This window comes from Anguilla anguilla, chromosome 11 (assembly GCF_013347855.1).
Source record: "Anguilla anguilla isolate fAngAng1 chromosome 11, fAngAng1.pri, whole genome shotgun sequence".
NCBI classification, from domain to species: Eukaryota; Metazoa; Chordata; class Actinopteri; order Anguilliformes; family Anguillidae; genus Anguilla; species Anguilla anguilla.
In genome coordinates this window covers 5,141,048-5,167,061 of record NC_049211.1, presented here as the reverse complement: position 1 = coordinate 5,167,061, position 26,014 = coordinate 5,141,048, and the positions used below count along the sequence as shown (strand labels likewise).

Genomic DNA, 26,014 nt, shown 5'->3' with positions numbered 1-26,014 from the left:
CCGGGGCAGCGCTGTGCCGATTCGGGCTCGGTAAACATTACGTCCCCGCCCCCCGCCCCCCGCCCCACCTCTGCCTGCCACACGCTATGTAATTATCGTTAGAATCAGCGCGTGTGGAATATTATAATAATAATCGTTAATCCATCAATCCGGAGGATGCCTTTCAGCGGCATGCTGGGTTCGCTCTGGCAATAATTACCAGACTTTAGTTAATAATGTGTAAATATTTACGTCCCTTCGAACCCGGCGCTCTCCATGGCGGGCGGATCGGACAAAACATGCTCCCGCTTTCCCATGATCCCCTGGGACAGGAGGGATCTGGGGGCCGCTGAGGTCAGCCAATCACCAGGTCAGGGGTTGAGGGGTGGAGTAGCCACTGGTCACTAATAAACACCTGGTGGAGGGGACCTATCACAGGCCCTGGGGTGAGTCAGGTCGGGGGTGGGGGGGGAGAGAGACAGGCAGACAGGAATGGATTTCTGGGGGGGGGGGGGGGGGGCATGGGGGCGTAATCTGTGAGCACAGCCTGCTGGTTTCTGACATGATCGCTGACCCTGTGGCACCTGGGATGACAGGATGACACCTGTCACACTGCGAGAATGTGTGTGTGTGTGTGAGTGAGTGTGTATATGTGTATGTGTGTGCGAATGTGTATATGTGTATGCGCGTGTGTGTGAGTGTGTGTATGAGAGTGTGTGTGTGAGTTTGTGCGTATGTATAAGTGTGTATATGCGTGTGTGTGAGTGTGTGTGTGAGTTTGTGCGTATGTATAAGTGTGTATATGCGTGTGTGTGTGGGTAGGGGGAGGCCCATGTGAGTGTGGGAGGAATCCAGACTGCAGAGAGGCTCACAGCTGTAATCTGGGTGAAGTGTGGATTCAGCAGCGCTGATAAGGCTGTGTGTAATCTGGGTGCAGTGTGGATTCAGCAGCGCTGATAAGGCTGTGTGTAATCTGGGTGCAGTGTGGATTCAGCAGCGCTGATAAGGCTGTGTGTAATCTGGGTGCAGTGTGGATTCAGCAGCGCTGATAAGGCTGTGTGTAATCTGGGTGCAGTGTGGATTCAGCAGCGCTGATAAGGCTGTGTGTAATCTGGGCGCAGTGTGGATTCAGCAGCGCTGATAAGGCTGTGTGTAATCTGGGTGCAGTGTGGATTCAGCAGCGCTGATAAGGCTGTGTGTAATCTGGGTGCAGTGTGGATTCAGCAGCGCTGATAAGGCTGTGTGTAATCTGGGCGCAGTGTGGATTCGGCAGCGCTGATAAGGCTGTGTGTAATCTGGGCGCAGTGTGGATTCGGCAGCGCTGATAAGGCTGTGTGTAATCTGGGCGCAGTGTGGATTCAGCAGCGCTGATAAGGCTGTGTGTAATCTGGGTGCAGTGTGGATTCAGCAGCGCTGATAAGGCTGTGTGTAATCTGGGCGCAGTGTGGATTCAGCAGCGCGCTGATAAGGCTGTGTGTAATCTGGGTGCAGTGTGGATTCAGCAGCGCTGATAAGGCTGTGTGTAATCTGGGTGCAGTGTGGATTCAGCAGCGCTGATAAGGCTGTGTGTAATCTGGGTGCAGTGTGGATTCAGCAGCGCTGATAAGGCTGTGTGTAATCTGGGTGCAGTGTGGATTCAGCAGCGCTGATAAGGCTGTGTGTAATCTGGGTGCAGTGTGGATTCAGCAGCGCTGATAAGGCTGTGTGTAATCTGGGTGCAGTGTGGATTCAGCAGCGCTGATAAGGCTGTGTGTAATCTGGGTGCAGTGTGGATTCAGCAGCGCTGATAAGGCTGTGTGTAATCTGGGTGAAGTGTGGATTCAGCAGCGCTGATAAGGCTGTGTGTAATCTGGGTGCAGTGTGGATTCAGCAGCGCTGATAAGGCTGTGTGTAATCTGGGTGCAGTGTGGATTCAGCAGCGCTGATAAGGCTGTGTGTAATCTGGGTGAAGTGTGGATTCAGCAGCGCTGATAAGGCTGTGTGTAATCTGGGTGCAGTGTGGATTCAGCAGCGCTGATAAGGCTGTGTGTAATCTGGGTGCAGTGTGGATTCAGCAGCGCTGATAAGGCTGTGTGTAATCTGGGTGCAGTGTGGATTCAGCAGCGCTGATAAGGCTGTGTGTAATCTGGGTGCAGTGTGGATTCAGCAGCGCTGATAAGGCTGTGTGTAATCTGGGTGCAGTGTGGATTCAGCAGCGCTGATAAGGCTGTGTGTAATCTGGGTGCAGTGTGGATTCAGCAGCGCTGATAAGGCTGTGTGTAATCTGGGTGCAGTGTGGATTCAGCAGCGCTGATAAGGCTGTGTGTAATCTGGGTGCAGTGTGGATTCAGCAGCGCTGATAAGGCTGTGTGTAATCTGGGTGCAGTGTGGATTCAGCAGCGCTGATAAGGCTGTGTGTAATCTGGGTGCAGTGTGGATTCAGCAGCGCTGATAAGGCTGTGTGTAATCTGGGTGCAGTGTGGATTCAGCAGCGCTGATAAGGCTGTGTGTAATCTGGGTGCAGTGTGGATTCAGCAGCGCTGATAAGGCTGTGTGTAATCTGGGTGCAGTGTGGATTCAGCAGCGCTGATAAGGCTGTGTGTAATCTGGGTGCAGTGTGGATTCAGCAGCGCTGATAAGGCTGTGTGTAATCTGGGTGCAGTGTGGATTCAGCAGCGCTGATAAGGCTGTGTGTAATCTGGGTGCAGTGTGGATTCAGCAGCGCTGATAAGGCTGTGCTAATGGTGCTGTGTGGATTCAGCAGCGCTGATAAGGCTGTGTGTAATCTGGGTGAAGTGTGGATTCAGCAGCGCTGATAAGGCTGTGTGTAATCTGGGTGCAGTGTGGATTCAGCAGCACTGATAAGGCTGTGTGTAATCTGGGTGCAGTGTGGATTCAGCAGCGCTGATAAGGCTGTGTGTAATCTGGGTGCAGTGTGGATTCAGCAGCGCTGATAAGGCTGTGTGTAATCTGGGTGCAGTGTGGATTCAGCAGCACTGATAAGGCTGTGTGTAATCTGGGTGCAGTGTGGATTCAGCAGCGCTGATAAGGCTGTGTGTAATCTGGGTGCAGTGTGGATTCAGCAGCGCTGATAAGGCTGTGTGTAATCTGGGTGCAGTGTGGATTCAGCAGCGCTGATAAGGCTGTGTGTAATCTGGGTGCAGTGTGGATTCAGCAGTGCTGATAAGGCTGTGTGTAATCTGGGTGAAGTGTGGATTCAGCAGCGCTGATAAGGCTGTGTGTAATCTGGGTGCAGTGTGGATTCAGCAGCGCTGATAAGGCTGTGTGTAATCTGGGTGCAGTGTGGATTCAGCAGCGCTGATAAGGCTGTGTGTAATCTGGGTGCAGTGTGGATTCAGCAGCGCTGATAAGGCTGTGTGTAATCTGGGTGCAGTGTGGATTCAGCAGCGCTGATAAGGCTGTGTGTAATCTGGGTGCAGTGTGGATTCAGCAGCGCTGATAAGGCTGTGTGTAATCTGGGTGCAGTGTGGATTCAGCAGCGCTGATAAGGCTGTGTGTAATCTGGGTGCAGTGTGGATTCAGCAGCGCTGATAAGCTGTGTGTAATCTGGGTGCAGTGTGGATTCAGCAGCGCTGATAAGGCTGTGTGTAATCTGGGTGCAGTGTGGATTCAGCAGCGCTGATAAGGCTGTGTGTAATCTGGGTGAAGTGTGGATTCAGCAGCGCTGATAAGGCTGTGTGTAATCTGGGTGCAGTGTGGATTCAGCAGCGCTGATAAGGCTGTGTGTAATCTTGGTGCAGTGTGGATTCAGCAGCGCTGATAAGGCTGTGTGTAATCTGGGTGAAGTGTGGATTCAGCAGCGCTGATAAGGCTGTGTGTAATCTGGGTGCAGTGTGGATTCAGCAGCGCTGATAAGGCTGTGTGTAATCTGGGTGCAGTGTGGATTCAGCAGCGCTGATAAGGCTGTGTGTAATCTGGGTGCAGTGTGGATTCAGCAGCGCTGATAAGGCTGTGTGTAATCTGGGTGCAGTGTGGATTCAGCAGCGCTGATAAGGCTGTGTGTAATCTGGGTGCAGTGTGGATTCAGCAGCGCTGATAAGGCTGTGTGTAATCTGGGTGCAGTGTGGATTCAGCAGCGCTGATAAGGCTGTGTGTAATCTGGGTGCAGTGTGGATTCAGCAGCGCTGATAAGGCTGTGTGTAATCTGGGTGCAGTGTGGATTCAGCAGCACTGATAAGGCTGTGTGTAATCTGGGTGCAGTGTGGATTCAGCAGCGCTGATAAGGCTGTGTGTAATCTGGGTGCAATGTGGATTCAGCAGCGCTGATAAGGCTGTGCTAATGGTGCTGTGTGCCTTTCAATAAGCCCTGAAAGTCCATTATGGGGAATGCAATGACCCCCCCTCCTCCTATTTAAAAATTGGATCTAACTGCCAAATCTCAAACTGGTCCCCTAATTTGGACTATCTTACCATTTCACCTCTCTGTCCTTTCCCCTTGCTTAACCACGTCCTTGTTGTCATACAAACCAAGAAATAAAAAAAAGCAACACTTGGAGTGAATCGAATGACAAAACAGGGCTATTTTCCTTGTTGCTTACATGTAATTAATTGCTGGCACATTGACCTTCTTAATACACACGCAGCTGCAACAGTTTGACAGTGTCAAGGGAGCTGCAATTGGCTTCACACAGAGAACGCGCATGTGTGAGCATGCCCAGCGTGTGCTGCTGAACGCTGGGATCAGCTTCAGCAATGCTGGGATCACCTTCAGCAGATCAGTTTCAGCAATGCTGGATCAGCTTCAGCAATGCTGGGATCAGCTGCAGCAACACTGGAATCAGCTTCTGCAATGCTGGGATCAGCTTCAGCAGATCAGTTTCAGCAATGCTGGGATCAGCCTCAGCAGTGCTGGGATCAGCTTTAGGAATGTTAGGATCAGCTTCTGCAATGCTGGGATCAGCTTCAACAGTGCTGGGATCAGCTTTTGCAATGCTGGGATCAGCTTCAGCAATGCTGGGATCAGCTTCTGCCTCGGCAGCATTTCAGATATTCGTCAAAACCACCGAAAGACGGGATGTGACCCGCCCCTCAGGGGTATGACCCGTCAGCTGCCATTACCCGGGATGGCCCGCTACGCACCAACCATCGTTCGGAGCACCCCTCACTGCACTCCCCGCCCGGGAAGGGGAGCGAGGCGCCACTCCAAAAAGGGACAGCTCTTGACCTGTCGGGCGAATCCCATTACAGCCCAGATTAAAGTCTCCATCGGCAGCGCCGCCCCGCTCGTTAGCGAGCCGCTTGTTTTGGGCGCTGTTTGCACCCTTGCTCGGGTTCCACCCTACACCCCTCCTCTCCCCCCCCCCCGTCCCCCGTCCCCCCGAGGACACCCGCTCCTGCCGTCCCCTCATGTGTAATAAATGAGTCTGTCTGCGCATCCAAACTCTGCCGATTCACCCGCATTTCCTCAGCCCCTTGTCCTGCTCCGGCACTAATGCCCCTCTCCTACGCCCAAAGCACTTAGAGCCTCCATCTGTGTGTGGGTCTGTGCATGTGTGTCAGTGCATGCACGGGTGCATCTGCGTGTGTGTGCACAGGTGTTTGTGCGTACGTCTATGCGTGTGTGTGTGTCTGTTTGTGTGTGTGTGTGTGCGCTCTCGTGTGTGTCTGTGCGCTCTAGCGTGCGTGTGTGTGTGTGCTCCAGGTGCTGTGTGAGTTTGCTTACTGCACACATTGTGATAATGCACAGGTGGAGCCACCTGAGTAAATGAGGCCCCGCAGGTACAGGTCTGTGTGAGAAGCTCAGGCTAGCACTCGTGCGCGGCTAATCCATTAATTAAGCTAATAGCATCCCAGCGCACACACGCTGCGTCGGCTACAATTACGGCTAGCCTAGCCACACGCTAATCCATTAATTAAGCTAATAGCATCCCAGCGCACACAGAGGCTGCGTCGGCTACAATTACGGCTAGCCTAGCCGCAGGCTAATTCATTAATTAAGCTAATAGCATCCCAACGCACATACGCTGCGTCGGCTACAATTACGGCTAGCCTAGCCGCAGGCTAATTCATTAATTAAGCTAATAGCATCCCAACGCACATACGCTGCGTCGGCTACAATTACGGCTAGCCTAGCCGCAGGCTAATTCATTAATTAAGCTAATAGCATCCCAACGCACATACGCTGCGTCGGCTACAATTACGGCTAGCCTAGCCGCAGGCTAATTCATTAATTAAGCTAATAGCATCCCAGCGCACATACGCTGCGTCGGCTACAATTACGGCTAGCCTAGCTGCACGCTAATCCATTAATTAAGCTAATAGCATCCCAGCGCACACAGAGGTTGCGTCAGATACAATTACGGCTAGCCTAGCCGCACGGGAAGGCCACTGCAAGGGAGGGGGCCGTCGTTTGGGGAGCGTTCGGACGGAACTTCAGCGATGAAGACGGATCAGCTCGTCAACACGAGATGACCTCAGCACGGAGTTCCAGGGGAAAGGCATCATCATCATCATCAGCAAAAATCAACGCGCTCGGACTGAAGCAAGCACACGCTCCAGGACCGCGGTGTCTGAGCGCTCATTCAGAAACACATTCAGGCTCATTCAGAAACACAAGGCTAAAACAGGGTGAGCGGCCCGGGCAGACAGGCTGACTATCCACTCCTGTACAGGTGTGGGTATTAGATTAGGCTGTACAGGTGTATGAGATTAAGGTGTGGGGCGACATAGCTCAGGAGGTAAGAGTGATTGTCTGGCAGTCGGAGGGTTGCCGGTTCAAACCCCACCCTGGGCGTGTCGAAGTGTCCTTGAGCAAGACACCTAACCCCTAACTGCTCTGGTGAATGAGAGGCATCAATTGTAAAGCGCTTTGGATAAAAGCATTATGTAAATGCGGTCCATTTACCATTTACCAAGGTGTACAGGTGTGAGTATGAGATTAAGGTGTATCAGGGCTGTACAGGTGTATGAGATTAAGGTGTATTAGGGCTGTACAGGTGTGAGTATGAGATTAGGCTGTACAGGTGTATGATATTAGGCTGTATCGGGGCTGTACAGGTGTATGAGATTAAGGTGTATTAGGGCTGTACAGGTGTATGAGATTAGGCTGTATTGGGGCTGTACAGGTGTATGAGATTAGGCTGTATTAGGGCAGTACAGGTGTATGAGATTAGGCTGTACAGGTGTGGGTATGAGATTAGGCTGTACAGGTGTGGGTATGAGATTAGGCTGCACAGGTGTGGGTATGAGATTAGGCTTTACAGGTGTATGAGATTAGGCTGTACAGGTGTGGGTATGAGATTAGGCTGTACAGGTGTGGGTATGAGATTAGGCTGTACAGGTGTATGAGATTAGGCTGTATTAGGGCTGTGCAGGTGTATGAGATTAGGCTTTACAGGTGTATGAGATTAGGCTGTACAGGTGTATGAGATTAGGCTGTATTAGGGCTGTGCAGGTGTATGAGATTAGGCTGTATCGGGGCTGTACAGGTGTATGAGATTAGGCTGTATTAGGGCTGTACAGGTGCGGGTATGAGATTAGGTTGTACAGGTGCGGGTATGAGATTCAGGTGTAGGGCAGTACAGGTGTATGAGATTAGGCTGTATCGGGGCTGTACAGGTGTATGAAATTAGGCTGTATTAGGGCTGTACAGGTGTGGGTATGAGATTAGGCTGTACAGGTGTATGAGATTAGGCTGTATTAGGGCTGTACAGGTATATGAGATTAGGCTGTATTAGGGCTGTACAGGTATATGAGATTAGGCTGTATTAGGGCTGTACAGGAGTGGGTATGAGATTAGGCTGTACAGGTGTATGAGATTAGGCTGTATTAGGGCTGTACAGGTATATGAGATTAGGCTGTATTAGGGCTGTACAGGTATATGAGATTAGGCTGTATTAGGGCTGTACAGGTATATGAGATTAGGCTGTATTAGGGCTGTACAGGTATATGAGATTAGGCTGTATTAGGGCTGTACAGGTATATGAGATTAGGCTGTATTAGGGCTGTACAGGTATATGAGATTAGGCTGTATTAGGGCTGTACAGGTATATGAGATTAGGCTGTATTAGGGCTGTACAGGTATATGAGATTAGGCTGTATTAGGGCTGTACAGGTATATGAGATTAGGCTGTATTAGGGCTGTACAGGTATATGAGATTAGGCTGTATTAGGGCTGTGCAGGTGTATGAGATTAGGCTGTGTTAGGACTGTGCAGGTGAGTACCTGGTAAGTGTCCCAGAGGCGGATAGTGCAGCGCAGGGGCAGCTCCCTCATCAGCAGGTTGTTCATCCAGCGGAAGGCGAACTGCAGGTACTCCACCTCGTACCTCTGGAAGTGGCTGTGCACGTCCTCTGCGGGAGAGACAGAGGGCAACTACTGAAGCAGGGGCAAAGGAAGGCTTCCCAACTTCCACAGAGAGTGTGTGTGTGTGTGTGTTTTGTGTGTGTGTGCATGTATGTGTGTGTGTGTGTGTGTTTTATGTGTGTGTGCATGTATGTGTGTGTGTGTGCGTGTGCGTGTATGTGTGCGCATATGTGTTTTGTGCGTATATGTGTGTGTAAGTAGGTGTTGTGTGCGTGTATGTGTTGTGTGTGTGTGCATGTGTGTTGTGTGAGTGGGTGTGTATGTGTAAATGTATGTGAGAGTGTTTTGTGCGTGTGTGCATGTGTGAGTGTGTGTGAGTGTGTGTGTGTGTGTGTGTGTATGCGTGTAAATATAAAAGGTTGCTTCACTTTTTATTTAATGTGAATCAACCTTGTACTCCGGGAGCCCAGCCCAGGGCAACACTTATAGCATCCAGCCTCCCCAGATTCACCACAAAATAACATCCAGCCTCCCCAGATTCACCACAAAATAAAGAGCTGAAGGGAGAGAGGGAGAGAGGGAGCGAGGGAGAGAGAAAGAGAGGGAGAGAGGGAGAGAGAGGGAGAGAGGGAGCGAGGGAGAGAGAAGAGCCCCAGTGCAGCGTCTGCAGTCTCACACAATAAATCACATTACAGAGCGTCTTTACCGCGAACCCCAATTAACCTCCTTATCTTCCTCCTCAGACGCCCCGTCTGCACACGGCCCGCACCCCGCATCTTAATCACACATCCAGAGACCCGAACACGGCCCGCCATCCTTCCCGCCGCCCAATCGGAGCGCACGCTCTCCCTCTCCTCACGCCCCATTGGTCGCTTCTTAACGGCGGTCACCGAGGGGCCGATGGGTCTCGTCCGGGAATGCCGAAAAAGACCACAGGGACACCCCCGCATTCCGAAAAGGGGGACCTCGCACTCCGGAAATTTTTTTTTTTTGTAAATTAAAAAGTCGACGATCGGAGGGGGGGCTGGCTTTAATGGGACACAGGAACATGACGTATCGAGCTCCATCAGGCTGCCTGGGGGGTCTTTTTTTTTTTTAAAACAAGCAGCCGCACGCGGAGTCTAAACCGCTACCCTACGCCATTGTTGCCGAGCAACTCAATCGATGAGCGTGTGGCGCCCCGACTCGATACGCACACAGACGGGGTCCTCCCTCCCCGCTGCTAAACCTGCAATTTGTGATGCTTTGTATAAAAAAATAAAATAAGTAAATAAATAAAAATAAAATTTTTAAAAAATTGTTATTTTATTCGCCACGGCTCCCCCCGTGTGTCGACTCTCACGACAACGGCGAGGAAAAAAAAACACACACACACACACACACACACAAACGAGCCGAAAATAAATTAGTTTTCCAAAAAAATTATTTGACACCGAACAGCGAGGTTTCCTCCGTTCTGATAGTTTTTCCTCTTCCTCTGTAAACAGACAGCGAGCTGCTTCCTGTTTCCTGTTTCCTGCTTCCTGTTTCCTCTCTCTCCTCGCTGTTCCCGCTAATCCGCTCCTTCTCCACGGGAAGAAGACGAATTTCAGAGAAAGTAAAATCGGGGCCGCCACCGCCGCCGATGTTGATCGACGTCAGGCCCCGGCGAGGAAACGGCGGAAAACGCGGGGGACCTCATACTGGAGCCACGGGGACCCCCCCAGGGGACCAGGCCCGGGGCCAGACCGAAGGCACCGGGGGGTTTCGCGGGAATCCTTTTCAGAGGAAGAGGATGAAGAGCGCGCAGAGCGGGGACTCGCAGTCGACGACTCGACTCGCGAGACGAAGCGTCATCACTACCGCCGACTCAGTCATCGGCTCACCCGCCGACACGTTTTGGGTTTTTTAAAAATGCACACAGCAACCGCAATGCCCTCTGGAGCCTGCGTAGGCAGCCGTGCAGGTGTCATGGCCGCCACTAGGGGGGGTGCTGCTCCAGTTCCCTGGGCAACCCCATGCCTCTGTCCTGCTCTCTCTCTCTCTCTCTCTTCTCTCTTCTCTCTCCCTCTCTCTGTCCTGCTCTCTCTCTCTCTCTCTGTCCTGCTCTCTCTCTCTCTCTCTCTCTCTCTCTCTGTCCTTCTCTCTGTCCTGCTCTCTCTCTCTCTCTCGCAAACGGCGGGGTCTTTTCTTCGTAACCCCAGTAGCGCACACCGCCTCCTCATCCTCCCTCTTCTTCCTCCGCACCTCCGGTCCAGTCTCCTCCGCTCGAGCCTGACTCCCTCTGTTTCATCTTCAGCTCTCGCTCCCTCTCTCTCTCTCTCTCCCCCTCGCCCCCCAATCACCCCCCCCCCCCCCATCTCTGACTCGTAGAAAAATCAATTTCCCACCTCCTCCTCCGCGCGGGGAGGTCAGGGGGATGTTGGCGGTTGGCAGGCGGGTCTGATTGATGACGCCCAGACATCAACCTCACAACCGCAACACTTTTTTTTTTTTATGGGCCCCACCATCAATTACCATTCGACTTATTATATGGCAAAACAATAACAACACGGAGATAATGGCCGGGCGGTAAATCAGGGCACGGGGGGGAAAGCGTCGAAGCGCCCCGGACGGGAGAAACATCTCACATCGCAGAGTTCAAAGGGTTTGTCCTGCGTGTATTTGTGGAGTTTTGGGAGAGGCAGAAAAGAGTACAAAAATACGTAGTAGTGTTTGGAGACTTCAGGGGACACAAACACTGTACATGTGGAGAAATATGTGAGTGTCACAAATCCAGACGGGGATTGTGAAATTGCTGACTTTCTACCCAAATCCTACCATCAATCCTGCTGACCAGCTCCTCCAGGGCCTTCACTTTGATCTGGATCCCCGGCTGGGCAAAAGTGTAGTTATCCTGGGGAGAAGACGGCAAAAAACAGAGTAAGAGATGGAGGACACTCAGGAGAGGACCACTACACCTTGCTCTCTCTCTCTCTCTCTCTCCCCCTTCCTCTCTCCCTCCCTCTCTCTCTCTCTCTCTCTCCCTCCCTCTCTCTCGCAGGTTCTGCCTCCCGTCCTCTTTTATTAAACCGACGGCGTTCAGAAAAACTCCCAGCAGCCCCCTGTTCTCCCACTCGAGCCGTGATTCTCCGATTTTTCAGAAACGGTAACGGTAGGCCTCAGCTGACCAATAAAATTGAGGCGGGGCGGGGGGGGGGGCTGTGTGACTGGGAGCATCTCAGCGCGAGGTGGGCAAGACTCGCCTCCAAAAGAGAAAGAGAGAGAGAGAGAGAGAGGAAGAGAGAGGGAGAGAGAAGGAGAGAGAGAGAAAGGGAGAGAGAGAGAGAGGGAGAGAGAGGGAGAGAGAGAGAGAGAAAGAAGGAAAGAGAGAGGGAGGGAGAGAGAAGGAGGGAGAGAGGGAGGTAGAAGGAGAGAGAGATGAAGAGAGAGGGAAAGAGAGAAAGGGAGAGAGGGAGAGAGAAGGAGAAAGGGAGAAAGGGAGAGACAGAGAGAGAGAGAGAGAGAGAGAGAGAGGACTTTTACGAGCGCTCTGCAGAGGCTCACCGTTCGCCCTCCCGAAGCGGAGACCCTAATTAAAGGCCTTTGCTTTTTTATTTTATATATTTTTTAAACATTTTTTGGAAGATGGTATCCTGGGGACGTTACCGGGCTCAGACAGGCCCTACCGATGGGAGCCAGGTACAGAGCGGTTAATTAGGAGGGATGGAGAATGCTGGAGGCGTGGGGGGGGCGCGTTTCCTGTCTGCCTCTCTCACCGCGGCCTTCGGTTCCTCAGGAAGTCAAAGTGTAGTGGCGGCATCGCCACGACAACCCCGCGCAGACCGCGCTCTGACTTCTAAAAACTGAATACCCTCCCCAGGGCTGGTGTCATTAGCATCGATGGAGATGGAGCGCACCAACTGGTCCGATTCTCCTTCCGAATGGTGCTCGTGATGCAAGGGGCGGCAGTGTAGTCTAATGGCTAAGGAGCTGGTCCTTGTAACCTAAAGGTCACAGGTTCGATTCCTGGGTAGGACACTGCCGTTGTACCCTTGAGCAAGGTACTTAACCTGCATTGCTTCAGTATACAGTATTTCCAGCTGTATAAATGGATGGAATGTAAATGCTATGCAATAAAGTTGTGTAAGTCGCTCTGGATAAGAGCATCTGCTAAATGCCTGTAATGTAATGTAATGTAATGCACATTGGCTGGCTCAAACAAACAGACTGCAACCTGCCCACAGCCCTGCGCTCGCTTAGGAAAACTCTAAACCCTTCAGTCAGATCATTACTAAGACCCTTAAGCCACTTCATATCAAGTCCCCTCTTCCAGGGGCGAGCGACAATACAGTACACGGCATCAATTAAAACAAAACACCTATCCAACAAGGTCTAGAGGACGTCACATTTAGATAAAGAACGTACCGAAACCTCGCGTTGAAATAAGAACGTCAATTACGAAGCTAGCGATTTAACGACTTCGCCTAAAACAAATCTACGGAACGTAATACGGGGGAACAAAAAAAAATAATGAGCTATCGGGTGAAAAATGAAGAGGAGCTTAATAAAGGAAGAAAAGCCATCGCAAGGGCTCGTTAGAGAGACAAGAGCCAAGCAAAGCGAAGGCTTTAAAATGAGTCAGAAGATGAGAGAACGGGGGGGGGCGGGGGGCGGGTTTCTGAGCAAAGACAGAGTGTAACATCTGCTGAAGACGTGGCACAGCACTGTGACACCAGACAGCGCTCTCGACGCTGACAGGGAGTTAAATCGTCCATCGAGGAGGCACAAGGGAGGGGCGGGGGGGGGGGGCATGGGGGCGGGGGGGATAAAAAAGTAATAAAGTTCAAGTTCTGTGTTTTTAACAAAATGGAGGAGGGAAGGAACAGAAGCCGTCGTCATCACTATCATTAGCATCGGAGGACGAGGGGAGACAGGAGGTAATGGCACGTCGAAGAGGAGGAAGAGGAGGAGGAGGAGGAGGAGGATGGCATTTAACCAAGCTGTAAGCAAAGGAGCAGCTCTCTTAGGGAGCGAATGCCAGGATCCTGATAAGAGAACTGAGCCACACAGAAAGGAGGCACGGCTAAGAGACATGACAGAGTTATTATGTCCTCAAGAGGTAGTCGGGTGTAAGAAAAAGAGCGTGGCATAAAAGAGAATTGCATTTGTGAAGATCAGGAGCAGCAAATATGTTGTTGTGCAGAAAACCGCTGGAGGCATTGTGAGTACGTGAATATCACGTTGAGTCAGGTGACAGGAGAGAACCAATCAATCGTAGAGAGGAGGACGGGGAGGAGTCTACAGTTTAGGATTTGAACAAACGGTGAAGGGGGAGACAAAAACTTAACCTGCTGAATAGAAGGTGTTTTGGAATGTTTTTTTCAGAATTTCAAGTCCGCGTTCTAGAACTCCACTGCTTTCAGTTACCAGCGGTGACTGTGACATCAGCATCAGAATGTTCTGGTAACATGTGTGTGATCTTAAACCTTAAAGCAGGCGTGTCAAACTGAATACCCAGGGGGCTGCAGTCTCTGCGGGTTTTTATGGTTTCCTTTCAATCAGCTGCCCAATTAAGGCCTTTGAGAACAAAGTGTGTGGAGTCTTCAGCCAATCAGAAACACCTGTGCTGAGAGCACCCCAAAAAAACCAGCAGACACCGTGGCCCGACAGGAGTGGAGTTTGACACCTGTGCCTGGAAAGGGATGAAGGAGGGATGAAGGAGGGATGAAATCGGGGCTCAGGAAGGTCAGGATGGGTCTGGGAAGGTGTGAGATCTGAGAGAGGAAGGTATGAACAGGAAACAGGAAGAGACGGAAAACTCCAGGGCACAGGAGAGCATGGACGGACGGACGGACGGGGGGGGGGGGGGGGTCGGGCGGGGGCCGGGGTGGGGAGATTCGGCAGACGGGCAGCAGTCACACCTGTATCCCGTCCAGCAGCTTGCTCATGCACCAGAAGCTGTCCGCCTCGATGTTCCTCTGGCACTCCAGAGGAAGGCCGGCCATCTCAAAGTTCTCCACGTCCTCCTCTGGAGAGACAACACAACACAACAGCGTCAGTCCACACTCAAATCCCCGCACCACAAGGCCAGATTCAGGAACACAGTGGTGTAGTGTGTGTGTGTGTGTGTGTGTGAGAGAGTGAGAGTGAGTGTGTGACAGTGAATGAGTGTGTGTGTGTGTGTGTGTGTGTGAGAAAGAGAGTGAAAGTGAGAGAATGAGTGAGTGTGTGCATGCGTGTGTGCGTGTGAGAGAGAATGTGAGAGTGAGTGTGTGTGTGCGAGTGTGTGTGTGAGAGAGAGTGTGTGTGGGTAAGCGAGAGTGAGAATGTGTGTGCGCGAGTGTATACGTGTGTGTGTGTGTGTGTGTCCACAGCAGCAGTGTGAATATGTCCCGGGGCGGTATCAGACAGTGTGTCTGAGTCTCGGTCCCGGACCCTAATCGCTATTCCCTCCTAGTGCTCTCCCAGCGCTCTGCAACACTGTTAAAGTGCTGAACTGAAGCTCATCGATACACAGACTGGAGCACTGAGGACCGCCTCCGAACTTTCCAATACTGCACGTGGGACAATACTCTAACCCAACCCCCGCTACGCTCACTGGAGCACAAAGACAGAGGAAAGGGAGAGAGAGAAACAAAGGGATGAACTTATAAAGAGGGAAAAAAGAGGACTGAGGAAAAAGGGAGCAGGGAGAGAAGGAAGGAAGGAAGGAAAGTACTGAAAGATGTGGGAAGGAGGAACAGAGGATAGTCTGAGGATGGCTGAGAAGATGGCGGGCGAGGTTTTGGTTTTCTTTGGATAGGACAGGCCTTGTGTTTACTTTGAGGCTGTTTAGAGTGCGACACCATGTTAAACCCATCGACAAGATGACATCAAAACGCTCTGCCAGTGAGACGCTGGCTGAATTAGGATTTGAAAGAGAGAGAGAAGGTAAGGTTCTGGCCTTTTCAAATCTCCTGTGACATCCAGCTTCAGACAAACAGATGGAAGGACCTGAACTAAGAGAGAATGTGTGTGTGTGTGTGTATGCATGCATGCGTGTGAGTGTACGTGTGTGTTTTATTGGTGTGTTGAAAAATGAGTTTGTGCGTGTGAGTGTGCATGTGCTGGAGCCTGTGTGTGTGTGCGTGTGTGTGTGTGCGAGTATGTGCATGTGTGTGTGTGTATGCTTCTGCATATGTGTGCATGTGTGCTTCTAGAGGAAACTGTGTGTGTGTGTGTGTGTGTGTATGCTTGTGCACACACACACACACACACACACACACACACACACACACAAGCTCAGCCAATCTCTGCACATGTGCAAAACCAAGAGCCCAAATAAACACACAGAAGCTGCTCTCTCCACAGCGCACCAGGTCTGGGTTTAGACTGAGGCGGGCCGACCCGAGCATCACCCCCCGCTCGCGCGGAGCACGTCTGCCGAAGGGACAGAAACGACACGCTCCCCGTTTCTTCTGCCGAACTTACAGCCTGAGATCGTTTCCGTTCGCTCAGAGAGAGAGAGAGAGAGAACCGGATAAACAGAGAGAAGGATAAAAAAAAAATAACAACATATCTCAGCGCCGACGCTCACGCCATCACGGTTCACATCAGGTTTGAAGCATCGATATAACCGCAAACCGCGAGCGTCAAATTAACAGCCTACAGGGGAAAAATAAATAAATAAAAAAAGAGCGGACCCACAATGCACCGCGGCTCTGTAATAGCGCTGTGGTGGCAGTTAGGGGAGCGTAGTTCTTCCCCTTGCTGCGAGCTACCCAGCTTAGCGCCACACAATCAACGTCACCAACAAATATTTATGCTAAAATAACTGCACAGACGAGCAGCGCCTCTCCGGCAACTTCCCACGGTTCGAGGTCTTCGGGGAACAAACGGAAACCGTAACTTTTCCCTGGTGTTGCGCTGAATACGGCGTCTCACTGACATCGTGCAGCCATAACGCGAACATTATCGACCGCAATGCAAATCTTTATGGCTTAGCGTGTGACTCTGAAGCAGAATATAAAGAAATGTGTTTTTCATTAGAGAGGGCGCATGGCTTTCATACAGGAGCTACTGCAGTGATGTATTACGTTACATTACATTACAGGCATTTAGCAGACGCTCTTATCCAGAGCGACTTACACAACTTTTACACAGCATTTTTACATTGTATCCATTTATACAGCTGGATATATACTGATGCAATTTCGGTTAAGTACCTTGCTCAAGGGTACAACGGCAGTGTCCTTACCCAGGAATCGAACCCGCGACCTTTCGGTTACAAGCGCAGTTCCTTACCCACTGTGCTACACTCCTGTATAACGGTAATTGAGCTGCGTTCGCTAAATCCTCCTGTTCGGCAATCAAAAGATACCTTTATCAGGCCTACCATCAACAAATCGTAACAGGGCACTTGTGTCACACCTCTGTTATATTTCCAGGCGAAGTTCTGATTTGATGGCGTTAATAAATATTTGATGACACCATTAAAAGACGGCAGCTATCAAAAATGGCAATTCTGTGAAATTACTCTCGTTGCTTTTGAATCGTAGAATATTTAACGATGGTAAAAATGTGGGGCTTTGCTCCTTGGTATGTCCTGCATGCCTCAGTCAAAGGCTACAGCACTGAGTAGATTAGGCAGTGGACTGAGCACACTGTGCATCTCCTCCCAATACTGCCGGCAGTGTCACCCTGGAAAACTCGGGGGGAGAAAGGGGGAAAGGGGGGGGGGGTAGTCGACACAAAAACAGGCGTTTCTCTAAAATGGCAAAACGCAAACACGCGCGAATACCATTAAAATAAAAAACTGGACATCTTTTTTTTTTTTTTGATCGCAGATCCAGACGCCTAAATTATAGAGCCAAAAGCACAAATTTCAGCGCACTAGATTACCGTTATATCAGCGACAGGTATACTGGGGTATTATCAGTGATATTTACAATCAGCGGTGATTCTTTGTGCATCTGAAATAATATCACAGAAGGAGACAGCAGGACTCCTGATTCGGTTGTGGAGGGGGGGGGCAGCGCTGTTTTTATGTCTGTCTCTGCAGTCCTGGCAGGGTAAATGAGGTGACAGGAGCTGAGGGGGGGTGGGGGGCTCTCTGTGGCTCTCTTAAAAAACGGGCCGGAACTGGAGCCGGACTTGTTGATAACCATCTGATCACTGGCAAGCACAGCCTGCCCAGAACCCCCCCCCTCTCCCTAAACCCCCTGCCCTCCCCCCCCCCCCCACCCCCACCCCCTCTTCATCACACCACTATCTGATATCCAACAGGCTGTGCGGCCAATAGCCCCGCTCACCCAGGACAGATGCCGCCCCCCCCCCCCCCCCCCCCCGACACCAGACCCTTTGAGACACGCCGGACCCCCCAAAACAGGAGCCAGGGTGGAGGGCGGGCTCGCACCCTGGCACCGCGAACACGCCGGGCCTCGCTGGTCGTCTCCGCGCGTCGCCCACACCGATCGCCCGCCCGTCTCTCCTCCAGGAGCGAGAGAGACCGCCACCGCCGCCGCCGCCGCCCCTGCATCCTGGGCTAGGCCTGCCCGTGCACTGGCGCTGTGGTGGTCCTATAGCAGCGCATCCGTATGAGCACACAGAGCACGATGCAGCTGCGCATAATGGCAGCGTGCAGGAAAAGCCGTTTAGCGCCTCGTTAGCCTCCAACAGCGTGTGCTGGGTACTAACGGTACCACAGCGTGGAGGCTTTTCACTAATAAAACACTAAATGCAGGGCCGATCTTTTTACAGGGTTCTGGACAAACAAGAAATCCTAGACAATACCGGACGAAATGCTAGCATCCGTATCAGTATCAGTACTACGATAATATCGGAATTTCCTTGGAAAATGGAAAACGGGAAAATCTTTTAAATTAACTACATTAGGACTCTGCAGAAGCAGCCCATATCCAAGATTAAATAATATTCAAAATATGCCACAAAAAATATATATTAAATAGTATTCCCCACAGGAACCCTGTTGTATGTCTTTAGAGTTAACCACAGTCCGGCCTTCCCCCAATAATAAAAAAAAAAAAACAGACAAATATTTCAGTAAACATGTTTGTCTAATTGGTCATTTCTAATAACCCAGAGCCCTGATTTATTTAATATGAGTGAAATAAATACCTTATAAAAAAACTACCTTTCTGACTACACGTAATATAGAATACATGTGATACACTATATTTCAATTTTCCATGTCTCTCTCTCTCTCTCTCCCCACACAAACACATGCGCACACACTCCAGTACAAACTACTTTTTCAACACACCAATAAAACCATGCACCGTATGGTTAGTGGGATACCGTAGTGGCCTTGAGCCCGATTGCAGCCACACGCTCTGCTGGAACATACCGGAATATACCGGAATATACTACCAATACAGCTCTACAATAAGACTTAACAGTGTATGTCAAACACTCACTGCGCATTAACCATTTATTTATTAAGAATGGAAAATGTGAGCATTTGACAAACAAGTTCAGCAACAAAACCAGCCAATTCCAGACATGTTTGTGAAGCCACTGCTAGTTCCTGCGCTATTGACCAAAAAATGCAATAAAAGTAATATAGTAACATAGTACACCCGATCAAACCACAAGTTATATGTTCATACCTTTTAAACCAGACTAGATTTTATATAGATATAGCCCTGTGGAACATGCGCTGAAGATGTGTGTTGTTATCAGGGAGTAAAGAACAAGCTTTCACACCAACAGCTATTTTCACTGGCTTTAAAAAAAAAAAAAAAAGCAGAATTACTTCCCAAAATAGCCGATGTTGTTCAAACTCGATGTTGTTTTTTTTACGGGGCATTCCACCCCACAGTCAGGTGCAAATCCATCTGCGGATCCACAGGACCCACCGCTAAGACACGCGTGCTTTTATAAAATCACAGTACAGCAATCACAGGTAACACACAGAGTGTGACAGTAACACACATGGAAAGTCACAGGTAACACTCGAAGAGTGACATAACACTCTGAGAGATGTGTGGGCATGTAATATTGTACAAGAATTTTTTCTGTGTTATCTGAACAAATGCCATCCATATTGCGCCCCCCCCCCCCCTCCACCTCCCCCAAAGAGAGCACCCAGGCAGCTGAGGGCTCTGTCTAAAGTGAGCTTCGTAAGCCGCGTAGCTAATCCTACAGAGAAGAGCGTCAGGTCCAACTGCACTCAAGGGGGGCCTTAAAAAGAGCAAAACCAAAGAAAAAACCAAAGAAGAAGAAAAAAAAACCAAAGAAGAAGAAAAAAAACCAAAGAAGAAGAAAAAAAATCCAAAGAAGAAGAAAAAAAAAAAAACACTCCTGTCAATAGGGTGCCCTTATCTCCCTCTTCTATGGAGATGAGCCTGACAACATCTGGTACAAAAGACCATCAAAAGGGGCTTCACTGGGGAGGTAGACAAAGAGAGATTAAGCGAAGGAGGAGGGAAGGACACACAGTCCTTTTATTCTCACTCACATAAATGACCAAAAACATGCTGTAGGTTTGTTGACTACAAAAGGATGGCTTCACCCACCTAACCCCTTCACCCCAGAGACTTGCATTATGCAGCTTGATGGGTCTCGTAGCGACGCAAGCATCCATTTTCCACGCGCTAGGCAACGGTACAGACCCTCCATTTCTCCACTCTCCTAAATTGCTCTGGATTATACAGCACGTGACTGAATGTTAAGTGGCTGTCAGGCACGTGCATACGCGAACAGAAGCATTAAGGTTCTTTTTTTATTTTTATTTTTTTAACCACACGGTCTGTCAGCACCTTCCAGAAAGCTCCGTCTCGAAGGGCAGCGTAATTTCTCACGCCGTCCTTCAGATGCAACCAGGAACAAAAGAACAGAAAGGAAACAGTGCGTTTCGGGCCGACTGCTCTAATTAACTTCGACGCACAAGGTTATTTAAATGAATCCCGCTCTGGCTGGAGGACTGGGGAGCCACAGACAGCGTCTGACCTCTGACCCCCGGAGCGGTAAAACAAAATGGCGGTTTATAAAGGTGAAGTTATGGCCGCGCGTTTAATTTCTGAAATGAACTGTAACTCAGCGGGAGGTGCCAGCACCGGGCACGGGGACGTGCGTACGTCGCCGTGGTTACGGAGGATTAGGGGGATTTACGGAGACGCCGTCGGAAGCCATTACGCCGCCGCGAAGCTAACGGCCCACGGCGCTCAGGCCGACGCGCCGCTCGGAGGGTGTAACCGGGGCGACGAGGGCTTCCTCACGCCGGAACCGCCGCACGCCGCGACCACGTCACGCAAACCCGTCACCTGGCGTCGGCACGGCGATGGAGGTGTGGCGAGATTGAAAGGCGCTTCAGAGAAGGAGGCGAATCGTCGGCAGGACTGGCAGGTGGCAGTTGGCAGTTGGTGGTTGGCAGTTGGCGGTGGACAGCGTTCGTACTCAAGGACAGGTTTAGCTGCATTAGCCGGCAAGCTTGCTAACGGGCATACTCTGTGTGGCAGGGCTACACAGGGGGTGAGAGAGGGGGAGAGAGGCAGGAATAATGTAGCCGAGGGGCTACAGATGCACTGACCCTGTCAGATAAACTAATAAATTAAAATTGAATTAAATCAGGAAGCCACAGTAGAGGGGGCAGTGCCAGGAGGGCTAGGTGGTAATGTACAGAGGAACAGGGCAGAGTCAGGTACTGAGAAGAGGGCAGCCATCTTTGGAGGGGGCTGCCATCTTTGCAAGAGCATGCAGAGAAAAGAGGAAGGGAAAACGCAGACAGCTTGCACTACTCGTTTAAAAAAAAAAATAAAGGAAATGCCAGGGTAAAATGCCACCCTGCTCGATCAGAAGCCTGAGCCATTCCCCGCCTCTCCCGTGCGCGTAAACAAACAAACACGCAGCGCGGAAGCTTCTGGAGGCCAGCGCCACACCCTGCATCTCTTCAGAGCACCATGTTCAGATTAGGAGCATCGTTCACGGGCATCGATTGGCTCCCGGGGCCCGAGGCTCCGCCCTCACTCGGCTCTGTAAACAGCTAAATCCCCCCACATCAATGGAGCGGGTTCCACTGGAGCTACTGACCAACCGGGGGGGGGGGGGGGCATATGAGCAAAATATAAGCCATCCCAAAAAAGAAGGTGAACTTCAGAAGAATCTACTTTTCAATAAAAGCTCCAGGGGAGTAGAGAAAAAGCAGAGGGGGGAAGGGGGATAGAGGGAAATAGAGACAGGGAAATAAATACAGAGAAGAGAGAACAAAAGTGTGAGAGAAACAAATAGAAAGAAAGAGAAAGAGAAGAAAGAGAAGAGATGGACAGAGAGTAGGAGAAAGGGAGAGAGAAAGAAAAAGAGCAGGAGAGACAGAGAGAGAGCAGGAGAGAGAGAAAGAGAGAGAGAGAGGGAGAGAGAGAGATAGCAGGAGAGAGAGAGGGAGGGAGGGGGAGAGAGAAAGAGAGAGAGGGAGAGAGAGAGCATTGATTGAGCTGGAGGGGTAATGGGACGCTGCCTCTCTCTGTTAACGGGTGACATTGCTGGGATGTCACAGATGGGAAAGGATCAATGGGCAGCTTCTATTCTCCCCTAATCCTTAACTACCTCTCAGTAATTAACCTTCAGAGGAGACAACAGGAAATAAATAAATAAGGCCGAGGGCGAGGCCTAGCGTGTGGAGAAACATCGATGGAGGAAGCGCATCACCACCACCGCCACCGCCGCCACCGCCGCTGCTGCTGCAGAAATCCGCAGTACCCACAGACTCCACTCAGACAAACCGGAGGTCCGTTTCCCACAATCCTCGGTTAGCACGGTTAAGGATTGTGGGGACTTTGAGCCGAAATGGCTCTCAGTGCCGCTTTGACAGACGCTGCCGGCCACACGAGCGTAAACAGTCACGACACGTCCCCCCCCCCAGTGAACCCCTGTCGACAGTTTAAGAGAGGAACTTCACTTTTACAGCCATCCAAACGGAAATGGAAGGACATGGGGGGAGGGGGAGGGTGATCGGAAAAAACTACAAAAATGGAAAGCCGAACTGATCGACACCCCATGGACGGGGCTAGAGAAATGTGGACGAGGGGACGACGTAGGGAAGCACGATGCTGATTGGTGCGTTCCCGTCGGGAAGACTTACCCACAAACTCGGAGAGGAAGACCACAAAGAAGGGGGTGACCAGGTCGTTGATGCCCTGGACGTAACCGCTGGCAGGGTGGCGGATGGCCCAGATGAACAGGATTCTTTCAAACACCTGCAAACACACAAACACACACACACACACACACACACCACACAGACACAGACACAGACAGATGAGGATGGACACTGATCATATCGGTAAATACATACATATACAAATGTTCCCTGATGTTACCAGCAGCGCGTTCTACATTCCTACCAGTAGGGGGAGACAATGAGCAGGACAGACCCAGACCACAGAAAACTGCCATTGAGACATTCATTTGTGCAGCCTCTGTCTTAGTCTGCCCCTTAAATTCTTTTATTTTATTTATTTATTTATTTTTTGCTTGAAATTCTCATTGTGAGCAGAATATAATGCTGAGAGTTCATTTTATTTCGTCTGGAACGTTTCAAGCAGATCTGAAAATGAGATGATGGGGAGATTTCCAAGGGCTGCTCCCTGAACTCATAAAAATGTAATTTCATCTCAGGCTTGTCTTTCTAACGAACTGAAATATGCCGAGTCTCACGCTGGCACAGCACGCGACCTGCAACGGTGAACAAAATGCAGCCGTACATTTTCATTCAGCAAATGAAAACAGATAGCAGAACGTTTTTCTAGGAACACACCACCTTGGGGAAAAAGCAGTCTCTCGTGGACTGCGGACGCTTCCTTGCACTACGGGTGTGACGATTATGCAAATGAAATTCAACGTCAGCTGGTAAACCAGGTTTTTGCCTAGGGGTCCTCGAAATACATAGCAACAGACTGCCTACATTTCTGTTACTGTCTTCCACGCGTTTGTGAGAACGCATTAATGAATACGTCTCAACGACACTGTAAACGCATCAAATTCATCATGCGCACGCTAAATACCAACAAGCAAACTGTCAAAGCCCTGTGAGAAATGAATGAACAGGAAGCAGCAGAATGCTATGCAGACGCTAAGCGCAGCTGCAGCTGCAGCCCTGTCTGAGGTGTACAGTATCTGCTGCAGCAGCTGCAGCCCTGTCTGAGGCATACAGTATCTGCTGCAGCAGCTGCAACTCTGCCTGAAGTATACAGTATCTGCTGCAGCAGCTGCAGCCCTGTCTGAGGTGTACAGTATCTGCTGCAGCAGCTGCAGCTGCAGCCCTGTCTGAGGTGTACAGTATCTGCTGCAGCAGCTGCAACTCTGCCCAAGGTATACAGTATCTGCTGCAGCAGCTGCAGCTGCAGCCCTGCCTGAGGCGTACAGTATCTGCTGCAGCAGCTGCAACTCTGCCTAAGGTATACAGTATCTGCTGCAGCAGCTGCAGCTGCAGCCCTGTCTGAGGTATACAGTATCTGCTGCAGCAGCTGCAACTCTGCCTAAGGTATACAGTATCTGCTGCAGCAGCTGCAGCTGCAGCCCTGTCTGAGGTATACAGTATCTGCTGCAGCAGCTGCAACTCTGCCTAAGGTATACAGTATCTGCTGCAGCAGCTGCAGCTGCAGCCCTGCCTGAGGCGTACAGTATCTGCTGCAGCAGCTGCAACTCTGCCTAAGGTATACAGTATCTGCTGCAGCAGCTGCAGCTGCAGCCCTGTCTGAGGCATACAGTATCTGCTGCAGCAGCTGCAGCTGCAGTCCTGTCTGAGGCCTGCAGTATCTGCTGCAGCTGCTGCAGCTGCAGTCCTGTCTGAGGTGTACAGTATCTGCTGCAGCAGCTGCAGCTGCAGCCCTGTCTGAGGCGACAGTATCTGCTGCAGCAGCTGCAGCTGCAGCCCTGTCTGAGGTGTACAGTATCTGCTGCAGCAGCTGCAGCTGCAGTCCTGTCTGAGGCCTACAGTATCTGCTGCAGCAGCTGTGTGTCTGCGCTCGGTAGACACTGGGAGTACACACACTCCCCCCCGGCGATAAGCCAGCCGCCAAGCAGCCCACGGGGGCCATCTTGGGGAGGATCCAAGAAGCAGGAATAGAGAGGCGAGAGATGAGAGGATTTGGGAAGGGAGGGGGTGGGGGACGGGGAGGCGGGGGACGGGGAGGGAGCAGAAGGGAAAGCCCCATCTGCTCCCCCATCCCCAGGGGGGGATGCCGCTGCACGCTCTCCCTAAAACTCCACACTCCACAGCTGCAGGTTGAAGCCGGTTTAGGGGGGCGGAGTCGCGGAACCTTCCGGAACGCGATAAAGACCGGTTTCCCTGACGGTGCGCTACGGCACCGTCGGCAAGGTCGCCGTGTCGCCGCTGATAAAACCCCGGCTCCCGGCTCGCTCTCCCGCGCCGCGCTTCCCCTCGCGCTCCGCGTCGAGTCGACTTGAAAATAAAAACACGCACCGGGCACTGCAGCCCACGCAAAAAAAGCGAGACCAGGCCCGGACCAGCCACACCGAGCCCCTCTGAGAGGCCAGGTCCTCTTTACCTCACCTTTATTTAACCAGACGGCTCAGCCACAGCCTGAGGAATCGAAGTCCGTGGGGAATTCAAGGGACCGTGCGGCCAATCAGATACAGTGGGACACGGCCAATCAGGGCCAGACGCCCAGCCGGTTTTTTGATGGGAACACCAGGAATAACACCCCTACTCTTTGGAAAAGTGACCCCGGTTTAATACGGTATCTTCTACAGCACAAGAGCCCCATCAGCCTGCTGAGTCATAGGATTTCTGTCTCGGTCCAGAGGGAAGAGTGCCCCCTACTGGCCGACTAACAGCCTATCCCAGGAGCAACTTGGCTTACCCGGGACCAGTGGCTCATTCCAATCACTAATTTCATCAGTCCTCGTCTCCTCTGTCCTTGACTGGCATGGAAATCAAAGTCAGCCATCTTATAAGGACATTCCAACCTGTTAATTGCTCCTTGAAGGAGCTCATAACTGCCCCTTCTGTCTGGACTCCATCACGGTCTCCCCAGCAGATTTATGGGGCTTTGCATAAAACGCACAGCGTCACTGTTCCATAACCACAGACCCCCACCCCCACCCGCACCTCCCCCACCCGCAGCCGAACCTCTCGCGCTCGCCACTGCCCCAGATCGATTTCCGCTGCCGCCGCCGCGGTCTGCCAAGGCCACCGTCTGGGCGCGAGACTGTTCTGCCCGCCCGTCTCTCCCGTGCATTTTAAATCTCTGCAGACGGCTGTGCAGCCCAACGGGCATGTGCTGACAACGAGGGTGTCGCCACCTCAGACACACTAACGACCACACTTAACTATTTAAGACGCAATTAGAGTAATTAAGGTGTGATTAGAACGTTCTTAACTGTCACAGTCACCGCTGGTAACTGAAAGCAGTGGAGTTCTAGAACACCGACTCAGAATTTTGAAAAGACATTCCAAAAAAAAAAAAACTGACTCTTCCAAGGGTTAAGTTTGATATAATTCTTGAAGTTGAAGTCAAATTGAATAATCTGATTCTTGCATGTTCTCCTCCTTCATTAGAAAAAAAAAAAAAGAAAGATAAAATGAGAAGCGTGGCGGTGAATCGCGATGGGGAGAATTCCAAATGTCTAGTCTGGCGCCCTTTGACCCCCTGGTGTCCGTGCTCCCCTGTTAAACAGCCGAGGGAGGTGTTTGACACTGCATGAGTGCCCCCTGCTGGACAGCACGCAGCACAACACACACCGACACAGCACAAATCCCCTCTACTGCAGACACCAGGGCTTTCCTGATGCCACTTCAGTAACCCTTTGGAAGAGTAGGTTTTTTTGGGAATGTTTTTTTTTCTCTTCCCCCCTCAGTTCTAAGTCAGTG

The 26,014-nt window shown here is 51.1% G+C and overlaps 1 protein-coding gene across 2 annotated transcripts in view; it reads right to left on the bottom strand.

Annotated features, from left to right (window-relative positions):
- tbc1d22b (TBC1 domain family, member 22B) overlaps positions 1 to 26,014 on the bottom strand; it is a 62,734-nt gene that overhangs the window by 7,084 nt on the left and 29,636 nt on the right. For both annotated transcript variants that reach the window (XM_035380957.1, XM_035380958.1), the window contains 4 exons: positions 22,262 to 22,376; positions 14,106 to 14,212; positions 11,023 to 11,098; positions 8,143 to 8,270 (listed from right to left, as the gene is read on the bottom strand). In XM_035380957.1, the coding sequence (XP_035236848.1) occupies positions 8,143 to 8,270; positions 11,023 to 11,098; positions 14,106 to 14,212; positions 22,262 to 22,376 (426 nt within the window). The remainder of the gene's footprint in view (positions 1 to 8,142; positions 8,271 to 11,022; positions 11,099 to 14,105; positions 14,213 to 22,261; positions 22,377 to 26,014) is intronic.